The following is an 18,789-nucleotide window of genomic DNA, read 5'->3' on the forward strand; positions in this document are numbered from 1 at the left end:
TTTCCTGGTCTTTTTGCTACCTTACTGGCCAATCTTCTCAATCTCTTATGAGCTCCTCTTCCTCTCCCTGTCTCCTTAATATTTACCTTCCTCTGTCTTCTGTTCCAGCCTATCTTCTCTTCTCACTTTATATACTCTTTCTGGATGATCTCAAACACTCCTGTACTTCAGGTACCATTAATGTACTCATTTCCCTCAGATTTCTATCTCTACCCTGATCTCTCTCCAGAGTTCCAAACTATAGTTCAGCTTTCTACTGAACATCTCTCTGACCTTTACTAAGTTCACTATTTCTTTTATCCTTATTTTAACCTACAAACTTTACTGTCTTTTTATCCCTGCCTTTATACTAGTTTCAAAAACTGCTTCTTAAATTTACTGTCTTTCTCCCCAATCAGCCCCTTCCCCTATTTCCCAATCTCAGTGACTTAAATGTCAACATCTACCCAGTTACCCAAGCAAATACTCGGAGACATCTTTGGCTCCTTCCTTTGCCTTACTACCCAATTTCATTGGTTCCCAAGTCCTGTTGGTTCTACTGTCTACCTCCATCTTATTCCTACTCATTCTTCTCACCTCATATCAATGCCTTTGTTCTGCTTTAAAACTTGTAATCTGGTTTATTGCAATGGTCTCCTTGCTGATATTCCAATATTATTCCCTCCCATTCATCTTCCACAGTGCCACAGATGGAAATAGCATATCATGCTCAATGGCCCTCACTTCTTTCACGATAAAATCCATGCTGCTTAGCATGACATTCAAAGCTTTTCCAATGCAGCTACTGCCCAGCTTCCCAGCAGCCCAGAGTTTAACTAGCCATCACTAGCACCTGCAAGCCACACATACTTGAAGTATTAGATGTTACCTAAATGCTCTGAATGTTTTCTTAATTCTATGATCTTGCGCATGCCCCACTGTTGTCACCTAACTGTTGCTCATTCTTCAAGACTCAGCTCAGCTACCATCCTTGCCTTGCCCCTAAGTCACACCATCTCCTTCTTGAATTACTGGAGCGCCTGGAATGAACTCACCTCTGTCTTGGCTCTTAAATAAATCTGTTTCCTTGAATATCTGTCTGCTCTGACAGACAAGAGCTCCTTGAGGACAAGACTGTACTGTATTTATCTTTTTATTCCTAGAGACTAGAACAGTGGCTGACCCATAACAAGTATTCCATAAATATTCATTGAATGAATGAATGTGATACATATGGTATGTATCTATCTGTAGGTTTACAAAGATATATGGGAATACCTACTGAGAGAGAAAGAGAGAGAAGCTTCACTCTAATGTGGTTCAGTTTCCTTAGAGAAAGTGCTCCTTCAGCCTTTCTTCTGACACCCTAGTGAGAAGGACTTTCAAGTATCTTGATAGAACCCTGGACTGGACGTCAGGGAACCTGGGTTCTGGTCCTGTCTCTTCCACTACCCAGCTGCGTGGGACCTGGCGTAGTTTCCTAACCTCTCCACACTTCCCTCCCCTCATCAGAAAACGAGAGGGTTGAATTGATAACTGTTTTCCAGACTTTGGTTGTTTATTGTTATCTTGGCTTTTCTTTTGCCAAATCCACCGTGTCCTATTATTGACACAATTCGAAAATAATGACTCAAAATCAACTTCTTTCTTACGTTTTTCTAATGGATGTTGATGTAATTATATAGTTATTAATAATTTTTAAAGAATTGTCTTTCACTGTGCCAACTGCCCATCTAGCCTGTGACATGTGTCATCAGCAGGGTTATCTGGACTTGCGGGTCTCCCCTGAGTTGGAGGCTGTGGCTACAGTTCTCACAGCGACCACCAAGGGGCCATGTGCCGGCTGGAGCTCACACATCCCAGAGCCTGGACAAAAAGGTTCCTCACAGACCAGGGACTTTCTCTGAGGCCAGGGACTCTCTCTGACTCAAGGGGGAAATAGAATACTTTCCAATGAACCATACTTTTCCTATAGAAATAAAATAGTTGTATTGACATGGCAAATTTTCAATAGTAGTTTATAACATAAACAAGTGCCTCCTAACCTTTTTGGGATGAAGTATTTCTTTGAGAACCTGGTAAAAGGTATAGACTTCTTCCATCCCCAAACCACATGTGTACAAACATACACACCACTGCACGCAGTTTCCAGAGCCTCACAGATCTTCTGAGGCTTATCCGTTCACTCTTTAGGGGGTCTTTAGATCTCAGGTTAAGAAAATTTGGTTTGGAATAAGATTTAAGGAAATGTAAATACCCAAGTAGAATCAGGAGCTTCATTTTTAATTTTTACTGTCACTTTGTTCTTAATAATCCCCATTTAATTCAGCTTTTAAAAAAGCTGTTTAATTCTCTGAACCTTGTGCGGAATACCACCCCAAATCACACTCGATTCGTTCAGGTCCTTCTGGCAGCCAGAGAGTTTAACTGCTGCCTTCAGGGGCTGACCGGGCCCCTCCAACAGCAGATACAGATACTCCGATCGTTTGGCACCCTGTCCCTGTCTATTTTTGATTCCACACCGCTCAGTAATGTAACTGGTCCACTGGGGTACAAAATGTAACTGCTCAGTTGGGGTACAAACGCAACGTGATTTCACTATTCTCCAGTCTCTGTTGGGCTCTGTTGAACACATCTTTCCCATTTGTTTCTGATATCTTGGGCAGGTAACACAAATGTCTGGGTCATTTTCGGTTACTGACATTCATCCAGAGCAGTTTGAAACTTCTATTATACATCCAATTCAAATCTTTCTCTCTCCAGCGTTTGTGCTCCTCTCCTTGTTGGTCATCACTGCTTCCCTGGCTAACAGAGGCTGGGATACTCTCTGTATATAGGTGTTGACATGCCCACTGTCTTGTGGCACTCCCCCTGATTTGCACTCCAGCTGTGGACAGTTTTGTGCTCACTGATAACTTGCCGCCTCAGGCTCCCAGCAGGTTCGTCTGCCACAGGGCCTTCTCTGAAGCTTGTGAGGAAGGGGGTGGGTAATCAACCCTCAGCCACTGGGATGGGAGTTGGTGGATAAATGCTCAGCCTACCCAGCCTCTGGGGGGACAGTTCTAAGGCATGTTCCACACATTCTTTCCAGAAGATTCCTAGTAGGATTGAGTCCCAGTTGCCCATGTGGTGATCAGCTCAGTAATGCACCGTTGATTGACTCTTCCTCCTTCTCACTCCCTCACTCAAGTTTCTTGGGAATCACTTCTCCAAAAAACAGCCCAATCTCAGATCCTTGTCTCAGACTCTGCTATTAGGCAGATATCCATGTTGGAGAATCAGATGTCAGTCTTCCTTCCTTCAGGGCACTCCCAATCTTTATGAGTGGGTCTAGTGGGTTTCCTTTGTTTTCATGTGGTTTGAATGGGAGAGTTTACTCCCCCTTCGCCCCATATGGGGCCGGGGCAAGGGGAAGGAAAAGCATCTCTCATGAAGACTCCATTTCTTACTTGGCCAACGGGTGTGTGTGTGTGTTGAGAGTGGCGGTTGATTGTCGTAGCGTTGCCTGAGCAGCCCCTGGGGTGGGCCCCCTACCCACTGTTGGAGGTTTAGAATGGAGGGCATTTAGACCTGTGTCCTTCAGCTTAAGCTTCTAATTCTGGAGCAACCAGAAAATTCCAGCTCCGTACCCTGTCACAGCAATGATCAGAAGAGAACAGAGAGCCATCTATTCTTGCTGTATTTTTCACCTGGTCAAGAGAAAGTTATTTTTTCCTTCTCCTAAGAGAGGGGTTTGTCCTACTGTTTTATGTATAACTGATAATCTTCTCTTTAACGCTTTCCGTTTCTCCGATTATACATGCTATGGGTTTTCCCAGTGAATCTTCACCAATATGGACATTAAAACTGGTCATATTTACAACCTAAATTGTGTGTGTGCAAAATGTGCCTTTTCAAAGACCCTTTCCCAATAGATGACTTAAAATACAAGTAAACAAAATACAACAAATTTTAGAAACAAAGATAAACAATGGTTTTCCAGTGGGAAACCATAGAGCTCCGTTTGCCTGTCCAAATGTTTCCTCCTCACATACTTCCTCTCCGATGGGAACAGAAGAAATAAATGTTGTGTCGCTCATGATGCTTCTGCAGCTGAGTCATTTTTCCTCTGACTTCCTCTCTTCCCTTTGAAACACATGATTCTTTATTTCCATTTTATTGTCATGTTGGGACCATTACACCACAGAATTCAGTGACAGTCAGCTCCAAGTTCACAGATTGGCATGAAGGTACACCGCGTAAGGCTAGACAAGAACTGTTACAGACACCTTTTACCAGCGATATAAAACAAGATGGCTGTGTCATGGTACAGCATAAAAATGATCATTATTGCCAACAAACCGGAATATGTTTCTGAACCCTGAGTCGGAGCTTGAGGCGAGGAGCCAAATGGGCACTAGCGCAGCCTGTGTCCCACTCCCAGGACACCCACTGCTGACCCCTTGTCATCGCCTCCAGAAGATAAGGGACGAAGGAATAGAGGAGAGGAATAAGTTGAGTTGATCCATAGAGAACTCCTCAGAACTTGTTTCAGAATGAGAGGATTATAAATAAAAGCTTCCAAATGACGGTCTTCCATGTCATCCTCTTTGCTCAAATTCAGCTGGACTCAGTCCTAAAGCCAGTGGCATTGGGCACAGCCATTATAAACCCAAATAAATATTCATGTATCCCTTTGGCAGGGCAGTCTTTTCTATGAGTGGGATAAGACTGTGAAACAATGATGTTCAGTTTCCCAAGGAATATGACATTTACTCCATTCTCCTTACTTTCTACACCCAAGTCATATATCTAAAGGCAGAACTGTAAAGCTACCTGTATCACGCCTGGCAATTTTACAAGATTTGATTGTGCTATCAGAGCGGCCTTGATAATTTATGACACTGTTGGAAGAGGAAGCTATTTCTAGATTTAAAGCACACTTCAGTGATTATATGACTGGCCCAAACCACTTCTTTTTCTGCATCTTCCCAAAGAGAGAGAAATGGAAACAGAAAATTCACAGGACATAAATTTGATAGAGTGGTCATGAATTGGGAACAGCGATTAGCAAAGATATTCAGAAGGGCCACACTCAACTGTTGTTGCCAGAAATAGTCATCTCGACTGAGGTTTTCCTAACTGTGACAATGAGAGCATCGACCTTGATAAATTTTGGTCCTTTCCTCGACTGAAATTCTATGATTCCAGCAGTGGCACAAAACAGAAATCTTTCTGGCACCATGAAGACTGGCATTCCTGTCTGGGAAAGGGGCCCTCTGTGTTAAACATACAACTGTATAAACCATGGCAATTGCCATGAGCCATTCTGGCACGGGATGTCCTATCAGGTGGATTGTCTGGCCTCTCCTCTGCCCTGCCGGTATTCTCACTCCAGACACTTCTGAAGATGGCCCCATGAGCAGAGGGAGGGCTCTGAGGGCCTGGGGCCCTGGGGTGCTGGCTGGGGAGGAGGTGGCAGTGTGGGTGCTTCACAGGCAGCCACTCATTAGCCATTTGGCTCAGGAAACATTGACACCCAGATGGTGTTTCATTCTTTTCCCAATGTTACTAAACTATGGACTCACAAAAGTCACGTGCGTGTTATTACTGGGCTGGAAGTGTTCTCCTGTGCAATTTAGAGCTAAACTGTTTTCAGTGGCGTAGGACCTCATTTTACAAATGGGTTTTATCCTTCTTCAAATGATTGATGGGAAAGACAAAAGTAGAAAGGCCGGGATCTTTCCAGCACTGGGCAGCCCCAGATGCTGGCCTGCAGGAAATCTCAGGGCTGAGAGTGGGATCTTAGACCCCCAAGTCCCCACTGACACCACGTGCAGTTTTAGCATTCCAATCCTCATGTTTTTAATTCTTGCCCCTGAGGGATTTGCTCATTTTACATACTGATTAGTTTATTGCAGCAACGCTAATTTGCACTGACATTAGGGATTACACATTGAGAATTAATAAATGTAAAGGGAACAACATTGAGGAAGGAAGAGGGCGCATGGCTCAGAGGACTGAAGATTTGAAAGATGGAAACCCATCCCTTGCTTCATTACTGAGCACAGTGTGTCCTGGGGCCATCACTCAGCTGTCTGTGGATGGCTTTCTATACCCAGAGTCTGAGACACAGAGAGAGGAGTTTTGGTTAATCACACAGGCTTTTCTTATGGATTAGTGTGATTAACAATAATATAGAGAATTCCCAGTTACCCACCTGTAGGTCCTCTGTAGCTAATTTTCAATTCCATGTTGATTTCCTTCAATAACTCCCATCCTGACCCAGATGGTATCTATTTAGGAAATTCAGGAAACTTGTAATATTTGCATAAGCAGAGCAAATTGGGAAATAAATTAGTGTGCAGAAATGCAATAGAAAGCGGAATATAAACTAGTTCTGGATTTTCTAGGTCACAGACTCATTAGATCATTCAACAAATATTTGCCCCTACGCAGTGCTGGGCACCGGGGACAACAACATGACACAAGCTCAGTCACTTTCCTCCGAGGCTTACTGCCTAGAACAAGCAGCTGTGTGAACAGGCTGAGACTGGAGCCCAAGGAGGAAGCGCGTCCCGTTCCCACAGACGTCAATAGCTGACCATGTTTCGTTGCAGACACTTCCTCTTCTGATACATGCAAAGATCCCAGGAAACATTTCATCTTTAATTTCCATTCCTCTGAGTAGGACAGTGTGTCCACTGGACATGAGCACAGCGTTCATTTTCTTGATGCAAACTTTGAGATGCGTGGGATGGTAAACAGCAAGCTCCCTAGGACAGAGGTGTTCTGTGTCCTTCCCCAGATGGCCCCAGTGTGAGGGTGGGACCCGCACACAGTCGGTGCCCAGTGGTCATTTGTTGAAGAAATTTCATCCCGTAATCAGCCATATAGGGAAGCCATCATCATCCTCATCATCCTCATTTTAAAAATGAGGAAGTAAGGTTCACAGAGGTTAGACAAGTCCAAGGACACAGCTGGAAAAAGGTAAAACTAAGTCTCAAACTATGATCGTCTGCCTCCAGGTGCTAAGCCCTCTCTGTCATTCTCAGCTGCCCTTGTTGAATAGTGGGCAAGGGGGCTTCATCAGTGGGGTGCGTGGCACAGGACCAGAAGCCAGGAGGAAACAGAAGTTTATAATCTTGCTGCGAGCCTGAATGGTATATGTGTCCAGGAAGGGGCTGGAAAGTTGGAATCAGCAGATGCATCTCTGACTCCTCAACTCTGCTTCTTGCTCCTATGTGAGCAAGCGCAAGTCGCTTAATCTCCCTGACAGTCTGCATCCTTATGGACAAAACTGTAATAATAATATCTGCCTCTTAGGTCTGTAATAAGAAATGAGTGTGTGTGATAAAAATGGTAATGTCTGGTGTACAGTCAATTCTCAATACATACTAGTTTATTGTACTATTATCCATTTAAAAATTTTTATCAGTGCTGCTCTGATTATTTGCCTTTAAGCACATGAAACAGAGAGTAACCGGTCTTAAAATAAATTTCAGAATTGTGTGGTATGTTACCATAAGTAAGCGTTTTCCAGGATTATTCAGAGAATGCCAGGAACACAAGCAAGGCTGCTTTTCCCGTAGCTGTGTTCTAACTTAGAAAAGCTGAGGTGACATATTTTCTACCATTGTTTCTAAAAATATCAGGGCTGCTTCCTTGCTGTGTTCAGTTGGCTCGCTTATTTCGTAAGTGCTGCGTTAAGATTTGGGAAGTGGGAGAGTCGCGTCCACCTTGCAGCTCCGTCAGTAGTTGGTTGAAGCTTTGGGCTGAGCACTGATCCATTGCCTTGCATTTTGCTGTCGGTGGTCGTCTCCCCTGCTCTGTGCAGAAACCAGGTCTTGCTTCCTGCTGGGTCCCCAGCACCCAAGCACCAGCCATGGCCCATTGTAGGTGAGCTTAGTGATGAGTTTTCGTTTTCTGAATGAATTAGTGAAATGCGGTAGCAGGAAAAGGAAATGAGCAGAGCACAACACATATTAGGACGCGTTACTCATTATCTTTTCTGGGAGATGTGGAGGGAGTGAGACCCTGTGTGAATGTACCAATGAGAACATAAAGCTTCATGCTTCTACTTGATGAGCCCTGCGGTCAATACGCATGTGCAGCCACGTTCCAGCTATGGGGAAGGAGAGGTGGGGACAGGTTTAGTTTATGCCTCAAACTGTCAGATGCTCTAGATACTTGCGTCTGTGCAGGGGAAGATGTCCTTGATCCTTAAAATATGAGTGGGATTTATTTCCAACACGGACGTGTCCATTTTGTCCAAGGGCTATAACAGGCTGGCTATGTTAAAATATTTAAGTAAATAGTACAGCTACTTAGTGTATGTAGTAGGAAACATTTTTATTGTGTTTATAAAAATAATACATGCACACTATAGAAAACTTAGAAAATAAAAGATTGGCCGAAAGAAGTAATCTCAACACCCAGAGATAAGAGCTGATAGCATTTTGGTAGATATTTTCATATCTTTTATTTTATATGTGCGTTATTTTTATAACAGTTGGTTCATATTATACATGTTACCATAATACCTGCTTCAGAAGGTAGCAATGTCGGGGGCTGGCCCCATGGTGTAGTTGGTTAAGTTCAGCGTGCTCCACTTTGGTGGCCTGGGTTTGCAGATTCAGATCTGGGGCCTGGACCTACACCACTCATCTGCCATGCTGTGGTGGCATCCCACATACAAAATAGAGGAAGATTGGCACAGATGTTAGCTCAGGACGACTCTTTCTCAGGAGAGAAAAAGAAGAAGATTGGCAACAGGTGTTAGCTCAGGGTGAATCTTCCTCAGCCAAAAAAAAAAAAGCAATGTATTGAACATTTTCCATGCACTTATGAATTCTTTGGTGACCTAATTTCAGTGGCTGTGTGGCTCTCCTCATGGTTGGCTGTGCCATGGTTTACTGCTCTGGTCCTCATTTGGGGCCTCAATTACTGTGTTTTGTTTTTGACCACTAAGAAAAAATGTGGTATTTTTGTAGCTCATCTTTGTGCCCATCCCTGATTATTTATATACAATGAATTCTTAGACATGGGAACATGGGATCCAAAATTATATTATATTCTAAGTCTAGTTCCTATTCCCAATGCTCATCAAGGAATTATGGTTTATGAAAACTTTTGCCAGTTTGTTAGGTGAAAAATGATATTTTATGTTGTTTGAATTCACATTTAAAACCATCTTTGGGGGTCGGCCCTGTTGCTGAGTGGTTAAGTTCGCATGCTCTGCTTTGGCGGCCCAGGGTTTCGCCAGTTCGGATCCAGGGCGCAGACATGGCACCGCTCATCAGGCCATGCTGAGGCGGCATCCCACATGCCACAACCAGGGGCACTCACAACTAGAATATACAACTGCGTACTGGGGGGCTTTGGGAAGAAGGAGAAGAAAAAAGAAGATTGGCAACAGATGTTAGCTCGGGTGCTAATCTTTAAAAAAAATAAAATAAAGAAATAAAACCATTTTTGACGATAAAACATTTTCCTTAACCTTTTGTAATTCCTGTTTTGAGTTTCTGGTAGGTGTGCTTATCTTTTTCTTGATTTGATAGAACTCTTGAAATTAGCAATATTTTCTCTTTTCCTGACCCATAGGTGGCAATATTTTTCCCAACCTTCTGTTTTCCTTGTAATTTTAGTTGATGTTGTTTTCTTGGATGTAGTTTCCCTGAATTGTTGACATTGTTTTGCTTAGGGTAAATTTTTTTCTGTGCACCTGCACTGAGTTAGAAATTGCTCACTGTAAGGATGAACATGTCATCCTTTGATGATCAAACCTGCAAGATGCCTGCAAAGGCTGCTCACCAGCATAAGGCTCCAGCCTGTGCCCCATTCTCACCAGCATGGCTTTCTCCGAATATGCCAGCTCCTGCAAGCATAAGAGGAAGCCAAATAGATGTTCAGTGGTTTTCGACCGTCTTTTAGCAAAACCTTTTCTGAGAAGCTTGGACCCAAGCATCTGCAAGTCATTCAGACCTCTTTTTAATCCCCAAGCCAAGGTCAGCCCTGGAATGTGGCACTGTCTGGATGGTCAAGGCAGTGCTGTCCAATAACGTGATTTTAAATGATCTAATAGCCACATTTAAAAAATGTAAGAAGTAACAGGTGAAATTAATTTTAAGAGTATATTTAGTTCAACCAATATATCAAAAATATTATCATTCCAACACGTAATGAACATAGAAAATATCATTAATGAGATATTTTGCACTCTTGGCTTTCATACTAAGTCTTTCAAATCTGGGGTGTATTTTGTACTTTCAGCCCGTATAGCCACATGTGGCTACAGTATGGGACAGTGCAGGTCCAATAATAGCAAGTTGGCTATGGGAAAAAAGCAAAAGCCCCAGTAGACTGTCACTAGAACAGAAACTTACATTAGGGACCTCATTCCTATGATGCGCCTGAGGATAAGAACAGCTGGGGCCACTTTGTGAATTTCTTTCTGTTAACATTCTTGTAGATCTCCATATCTTTACCAATATATTGGTTTTATTTCAAGGGCTGGTGGTGACGACACCCAGGCCCCGCTCAGGATGGAGCCAAAGACGTTGGAACCTACTGCTCAGGATAACCTACATGTGTCCATCACCAGACGAGACTGGCTTCTTCAAGAAAAGCAGCAGTTGCAGGTAAGCAGATGAAGAATCTCAAGAAATAGGACAGCATCTTTCTCATCCATTGAGGCCAAATGCAGCAAAGTGGGTCTTTGCTTTGCCTGAGTGTAGCGATTAGCTTTGGCTGTCCACCCGTGAAGTACAAAGTGAGAGATGCGTGGAGATGATGAGGGAGCTTGTAGGAATCTCATACAAATGAGGAGTTGAAAGCTCAGCAGTGTTTGCTCCTGTTTTCAGTATTCCTCATTACCTTTGAGTAGGCTTTCCTTGTCTGCCAGGCTAATTTGTCACCTCTTATCATTTTGACCTTTAGAAGGATCTTTTGGAAGCCGAAAGAAATCTGTGCTCTGAAAATCCTTTATGGAAATGGCTATCAAGTTAGACTGTGAGAAGTTTTGCAAGATGAGTTCTGTGGACGGATGGTGGTGATGGTTGCCCAACAGTGTGAATGTACTTGAAGCCACGGAACTGTCCACTTAAAAATGGTTAAGGTGATAAATTTCATGTTTCATGTATTTTACCACAGTTAAAAAAAAAAAACTGAAAAAAAAAGAAAACAAAACAACAAAGTGTGGGAAGTCAAAGGTGGAGGTAGGGACGTTAGTTGGGAGACGATGTCAATAATACTGTAATCTTGGACCAATGGGAGACGTGATATTTCTTCTTAGCTTGTCTTAGTGGTGGATCTTGAGTCCTTCCTCAGTTTCCTCCCTTCCCTGCTGGAAGTGGGGTCGCTGAGTAGAAGTTGTAGGTGATCTGTCCTTTGGCGTTGAGAGAATATAAGAGATGAGGAGACATCCAGGATTAGAGCTGTGTTCTTATCAGCCAGAAACCAATGCACGGAACATGGGAGTGCGTTAATTAAAAGAGTCTCATTTGCCATTCAGGATCCTATGGGCGGTGAGATGATTATCTGCTAGAACACTGTGCACACGATGGGTGTTCAGTTACCTGCTGCTTGTTTTATTATTCATTGACCTCAGTTGGACGATTCTGTATGGGGTCTTCGGATTTTGCTTTGCTATATTAGTGGAAATTAATTTATTTAATATTTTTCTGAACTTTAGACTGCATAGCACTATCTACAGCATCTCATTGTTCTTTGACTCCTGCAGACTTAAGAAGCTCTGATTTTTAATCCTTCTCTACACACGGAATTTTCATTTGGGGACAGACCAACCAAGGACTGTTTGCTTTTCTCTTTTGGTGTGTGGCTCGTGGTACCTGCAGACCTCGTATCTCAAGTACATGATGTTTGCCATCCTGGGTTCTAGCTCTTCCACCTGAAATGACATAAGGCATTTAAATATTTGCTGGATTCTTCCAGGTCAAATTCTTGGCTCACCGCCCCCCCCCCCCCCATAGTTATTTAATGCTTGGGAGGGAATGTTTTTCCTTATGCCAACAAATCAGAAATATAAAGCTGGTATCCTTTTTCCAGTTCAGCAAACTTCCAAAAATCTGCCTGCCTCGGAAGGGGATCTTCATGGCGCTCGTGCCTGTGGCTGACTCTCATTTAAAGGGCTCATTGTCAGCAGAGCAGTTTGCCATGAGCAGAGTTAGCTTATAAAATCTGGTCTCTCCTTTCTCTACAGAAGGAAATTGAAGCCCTCCAAGCGAGGATGTCGGTGCTGGAAGCAAAAGATCACCAGCTGAGAAAGGAAATAGAAGCTCAAGCGCAGCTCCTCCCATGGCAGGGCTGCGACCTGACTCCCCTGATGGGCAGGCTGTCCCTGGGTGAGCTGCAGGAGGTCAGCAAGGCTGTGCATGACACCCTGGTCTTAGCCAATCAGATTCCCCTCTGTGCAGAACCGCCTGAAACCGTAAGGAGGTATTGGTGATTTCCTAACTGATTTTGGATTGCTCTCCTCTTTGACCTGTTTATGGGATTGATTTCGTCTGCCGTCCCTCATCTATAAATATTTTCCAAGCAGTGCTGTATTTTTTCAGTGGAAGCCCTATCGTTATTTTGAGTGGGAAAATTCTTCATTGTGTGGGGCACTCCTGAGCATGGCCAAGATATTTTAGATCCTGGCCACCCAACTGGCTAAAGGCCGGTATTCTTCTCCATTCTAATGGGCGACCTCCCCATTTCCAAACACCCCTTTGAGATCTATTGGAACTCAATTGCTTAGAGATTCTGATGCCCACCTGTGCTGAGGATGGTCGTCTGGAGAGAGGTGAACTACCTTTCTCGCCAAGGTGAAGGACCAACCATTGAGAGGGGGAGACTCAATCGATGACAGGGTTTCCACCTGGAAGAATGACTTCTTATAAATGATAGCTAATATTTATTGAGTGCTTCCTATGTGCCAGTTCTACTCTATGAGTTGCTTCTATTATTATATCCATTTTACAGATGAGAAAAAGAAAGTTTAAGAAGGTTAGTAATTTGCTCAAAGTCACAGTTAATAAGAGGCAAAATTGATCCTTAAACTCCTGCTCATTAATTCAAAGCCCCGTTTTTTATCCACTTACCATGGAGTGAGACTCTCCCCTGCGTTTTGTGTTGAGGAATAGCCATAAGATGCACTTCTGCCTCTTGCTCCTCCGGAGCTCATAGCCTTATTTTGGAGAAGGACAGAGCCCACACTTACACATGTTAGACAGAAAGTGATTTGTACCCGAATGACTGTGCAGGTGGGTAGGAAGGACGGGAGCGCCATGGGTGTAGGGCAACAAGAGGGATTCATGGTCAACTCACCATTTGTAGTGGTTGAGACTGTGGACTCTGCCATCTGGTTATCTGGGTTGAATCCTCGCTCACCCACTTGTTGGCTGGGAACCACTTATTATTCGGGGCAGGGTGATGATAATAATGCCTACCTCATAGGGCTGTTCTGCGGGTGAATGGAGCTGAGACACGCAGAGCTCTCATAGCAGCGCCTGGATGGGAGCAAGCAATTTACTATCCTTACTGTTTCTCATTTTTCTTATGGGGATTCCAGTCTCCTGAAGGCCTTCAGACTGCCCATCCAAATGTGTCCCAGACTCCTTAGTGAATAACTGTCCCCTTACACGTGTTATATCCTATCCAGCCTAGAGCACAAGTCACAGATGGTGTTCCAGGGAGCGGCTCAGGAGTTCCTCCCATCCCCCTCCCAGCCCTAATATTTCGCCGCAGAAATCTAACCCCATGGCTCATGCCCATGCTGAAGGGGGAGACATTGGGAGAGCTGCCAAATTTCAGCCAAAGGGAACGGATCGTTGCCTCTGCCTTGTGCTCTCCCTCCTGCACCTTTCGTATGTGTCCTTATGCTGTTGCCTCAGCCTCTAAGGATCTTTCCTGTTCCTGCTCCCTTGTTCTCCTGTGGAAGTCATTCTCGGTCTGTGTATACATACGTGTGTATAAGTACACATAACATGTATATTACACACCATGTGTTATATGTAATTATACATGCATACATATAATATATGCACTATGTTATAAGTTATACGCACATATGTAATATGTATAAGATGCAGTATACATGTAAATATATTTTTATAGATGCATATATGTATACATGAGGCCTAAAAGGAGCCTTGTGTGGTTGCACCATCCAGATGTGTCCTACTGATTTCTCCTTTTGCTTTTAACAGCAGAGGTTGTTATCCTCCTCTCCTCTCTTCAGAGGCTGATGGCTCTTTGAGGGAAAAAGCTGGGGCATGCTTAACTTAGAATCCACTGCAGTATTTCACAAAGCCTCTGTGTTTTGAGCTGAATTCCCGGGGAATGTTGCTGCAGGTGGGCCCTGTACACTGCACAGAGATGTGAGGGCTGCAGGGTGAGTGCTTTCTCACTAGCTCCTGGTGTTCAGAGCAGCCGCTGTGCCAGCCGGGCTCTCCTTGTTATCCTCCGTTTAGAGATGAGGAAACGGGAACTCAGACATTTCCCTGGTTACGTAGCTACTAATAGATTCTTGTACACCTCTGAAGCTGCCTTTGGGTCTGAACCAGTAAAAGACAGTTTCTACCCGGAGATCCAAGGAAGTTATTTCTCTTAGTCTAAAACAAGGAATGCCATAGTGTGGTTGGCTGATTAAGCTGGGCCCCAACTCGCATCTTCTTATCCTAGTCGATTTCTCTGCCCGTGCACTCCAGCTTGCCTTTTCATCAGGATGAGATGCAGACAGGCAACAAAAGTGTGACTTCTGCCCAGTACTCCAGTGCCCTAATCAATTGAACGGGCTCTTGAAAGACTTCAAAGTTTGTGGCCATTGGATTTTATGACGCTTTTGGGGAAATTGGACCTGAGGATGGCTCTTGAGCATGGCACAGTGCTCTCTTGGGGCTTCATCATCCCCAAATGCAATTGCTCCCGCTGAGGTTACAGAGTTCAGGTCAAGAGCAGGCTCTCACTTTTCATGCTGAGATGACCTTGGGAAAATCTGGGTATCTCAGTGACTCAGAACTCCTGGGCTCTGTGTAGGAGGAACTCTTAGGAACATAAGAACTGAGAGTTGCATGGGAGGGTAGGAAGGAAAATACAGGAGTGGTTCAAAGATAAAAAGAAACATGGGCAATTGAAGGGCTAGTTCATGGCGTGACCTTTCCCGCATGGTGAAGTCGTTGTAGGTGCAATCAGCATGGGATGCTCTTTGTGAGCAGAGCTGGGAGAGGTTGTGTGCTGCTGGAGTGCGACCACCTGAGACATCCTCACAATCTGGGTGACGCTGCAAGCGGCCACCTTGGCACCTCCTTTATTAACTCAGTGGTGCAGGGAGGCACCTCCCTGCCTTGGGCGCTTCGGGGTGTGTAGGTGTAGGTTTTGACTGGTCAGCTTCCTTTCTTCCACCTAGGGAGGGGAGGCATCGTGCGTTCCCTGCCATAAATATCAATTGGAAGAACCACCGTTGTTATGTGGGCTTTCCATTTAAGGAGGAAGACATACCTTTTCCAAGCTGATGAGATGCAGCACAGACTCCCAGAGAGAGAGCGTTTGAAAGAAGCCACTGTGGAGTGTTAGGGCTCAACAGAAGCGAGATGGCTTGGTTTGGTATTTTTTTAACTAATTGTATGTGATCCTGTTAACTTAGTTTTGATATGCAGTATTGGTTGTCTTTTAGAAAATGCTGACTTGTGGGGTATATCCCGTAAGTGCCCCAGCCGGAAGAAGTCATCTTATATACATCATTAGCTGTCTTTGTCGTTTATGAGAATGGTCTCTTTTTAGGTCGGGTGGAGAGATCCAGACAAATTGTGAAACAGGAATATCTTGAAGTCTTATGAACAAGGGCTGCAGAGTCTAATATTGTCACAAAAATCTAGAGAAACAGACCACTCAACTTCCTAACTGTTACTCTCATCATCCATAAAGATTTTTCATAGAGACCAGTTATAAACTCAGGGTGCTGTCTGGGGAGAAGCTGCTTCTGATTTACTCAACTCAATAACTTGCAAGTTCAAAGGGAAGGCTATGTTTGTTTCCCTGGATCAACCACACGTTGAGCTTGAAAAGGAACTTCCTAATGACACTTGGCATTTCTGAGCGAATCGCTGGTGGAGACTCTGTGCTTGCCTGGGTGCCATCATTTCTGACCATAGCTTCTTGGAAATTCTCTGGCTGGTGTTAGACCAAGGCTGTAAGCAGAAGGGCCTGCGTGGGGATGTGAGACCCAGTGGCTCTTTATTCGGATATTATAATAGAAAGCAAAGCAGCTGTTTGAATTTTCTAATGTCTGTATTTTAGATCAAATATCTTAGCAGGATGGAATGAAGACCTGTCTTCTCAGACACATCATAGCTGCCTTTTGATTAGAGCCAACGAGAATGGTTCTTTTCCAGTGAACAAAAGGAGAACGTTTTTTTTCCCTCCCCAAAGCCCGTGCATCGTTGTATATCCTAGTTGTAAGTCATTCTGGTTCTTCTATGTGGGACGCTGCCACAGCATGGCTCTGTGAGTGGTGCATAGGTCTGCCCCCAGGATCCAAACCGGTGAAACCCTGGGCCGCCAAAGGGCAGTGCGCAAACTTAACCACTCAGCCACAGGGCTGGCCCACATGGGAGGAGAACATTTTTAAGCACCTGGGGAATCGGGACCGACACAGTGTGGAAGCTGACAGGGCAGGGATTTACAAAGTATAGGAGCCACTTGAAAGATGCGTTCATTTGAATTTCCCCCATCCCTGAGGTTCCAATCCTTCGCCTTTAAAAGAAACTCTTGGTTTTCTCCTGCAAGTCTTCCCTTGATGGGAGAGGTCTAGAAGGATGGCTTTCATCCAGAGAGCTTGGTTCTCCCCAAATATTAACTGGTTCTTCTCCTTCCGTCCCATACTGACTCCACTCCCAACCTTGGTGATGGGATTGGGGTGTAGGGGTAATGGAATTGAGGTGTGGGGGCACAGGGAGGAAGGAGGTGACAGTTTCTGGGGTTTTCTGTGGGCCACATCCCTGAATGTGGGGCATGAGGTTTCATCTGTTTATTTGGTGTAAGATGAAGAGGGGAGTGACTTGTAGCTCATCTTTCCCGGCTTTTGTGGGTCTGTGTGCCTTGAACACTAGGGGAGGGCTGTGACCCCATCTAGCACACATGTGGCTAACTATAAAGTGTGGCAGGAATAATCACAGTAATAACAACAGTGGTGATATGAGGGCTGCACACGATCCTTTCCAACATTCTTTAGAGACACTTGACTGGCTTGTATTACTGTGTGGTTGAGTTCTTCATTCCTCAGCTCCTGGAATTTTCATGCTTCGTGTGAAATGTCTTCTGGCAGCTCATGGATGAATTGCCTCTCACTGTGCATTTGGAAGAAACGTGTCACATCTTTTCACAAACCACTGGCGCAAACTGTGAAACAAACTCAACTGGTTACACTCAATTGGCTGGACCTTGGTGGGTACATCTGGGACCTCAGTCAGCATGGCTGGGCTGCTGCGGGGGGCAGTGGGCGGCAAGCCAGGGCTGCTCCCCTCTCCCTGTTGGCTTGACTGCCAAGGGTTCCCCGGCGAGGGTGACTGACTGTTCAGGGTGCTCAGGCATCCCCATCACAAGGGCACTCAGTCCACAATGAGCAGTCCAGGCCGATGTGAGGGCTCCTCTCCAGTGAGATTTGAAATAATGAAATTCAGCAGTTCACAATTGACTGGGAAAAAATCAATAGCCCCGCTTTGAGATCTGTCCTCTCAACTCTCCTATTTATCATGTCTGTCTCTCTCGTTCAGATTTGTAATAATAACAATACATTGATTTTAGTATCGCTATTGTTTACAAAATGCTCGTTTTTACTCACAGTAACGCTATATGGTATTGGATAATATATTAGTTTTATGCCCATTTTGCAGATGAGGCTGCTAAGGGTCCAAATTCGTGCAGCAGTAAGTGTCCTGACATCTTTGGCCAATTTTTGATATGTGAGGGAGAGAGATGGTTGATGTTGACAGCCTGGGAGAGACCAGGGCTTGGAACCAAGTGCTCAGGCAAGCAATGGAAAGAAGTCCAGCGAGGCAGAGCGTGGGTCCATGGGTTCGAGCTAAAGAGAATGGATGTCCTTCCAGGCCAGTGATGGGTGTCTCTGTGCCCTGCAGATTGCCTGGTGTCACCCGAGAGGGATTAGAGCAAATGGGTCTGTAAACACAGGCAGCCCGGGGAGACCAAGCAGGCAACTGGTTCAGGTCAGAGAGGTCTGCCAGCACTTCCAGAGAAGGGAATGAAGGAGGAAGAGAAACTGAACGAGTGAGGCCTGTGCTAGAGGAGCTTCATAGAATCAAAGTTTGAACTAGATGAAGTTGTAGGCTGCTTCCAGATCTGGAACACTTTGCATTTAGGATTTTGAGAAGTAAGTTGAAATAAACTGCTTTAACCCCCCCCCCCCAAACCCCCGGAAATTCCGTTCCTAATAGCCCCCAAATAAGTTCCCCTGTAAAGTTCCTTGGCAAACCATGACATCCATGGGCTACGGGGCTGGAGTTCTTTCTTTTCTAAGTGAGTCATTGCTGATGACTAGCATGTTACTACACGGATCAGAATGGAAACTTGCACTGAAGCTACTGTTCGGAGGTTGGAACTCGCCTCACCATTGCATCCTCTCGTTTCCTTGGGAAAGTCCTGATTACAGGCAATGAGAAAAGTTTACCAAACCACAACTTGGAAAAAAAGGAAAAGGGTTGGAAAAGAGAAAAGGGATTTGAAACTACCATCTGGGCAGGTACAGATGCCACTTGCCCCAAGAAAACAGGACCCTGACTTCTGTTTTTTGTTGAGTATATTTGAGAAGTTCAA

The 18,789-nt window shown here is 44.6% G+C and overlaps 1 protein-coding gene across 6 annotated transcripts in view; it reads left to right on the forward strand.

The window, feature by feature from the left end:
- The window catches only part of DISC1 (DISC1 scaffold protein), a 341,872-nt gene that overhangs the window by 90,480 nt on the left and 232,603 nt on the right, over positions 1-18,789 (forward strand). For all 6 annotated transcript variants that reach the window (XR_006887032.1, XR_006887035.1, XR_006887036.1 and 3 more), the window contains exons 5-6: positions 10,469-10,598; positions 12,179-12,414. Coding sequence is in view for 3 of the 6 variants with exons in the window: in XM_046650469.1 (XP_046506425.1) it covers positions 10,469-10,598; positions 12,179-12,414 (366 nt within the window). In the remaining 3 variants the exon portion in view is untranslated. The remainder of the gene's footprint in view (positions 1-10,468; positions 10,599-12,178; positions 12,415-18,789) is intronic.

The sequence above is a fragment of the Equus quagga genome, chromosome 2 (genome assembly GCF_021613505.1).
Source record: "Equus quagga isolate Etosha38 chromosome 2, UCLA_HA_Equagga_1.0, whole genome shotgun sequence".
Lineage (NCBI taxonomy): Eukaryota > Metazoa > Chordata > Mammalia > Perissodactyla > Equidae > Equus > Equus quagga.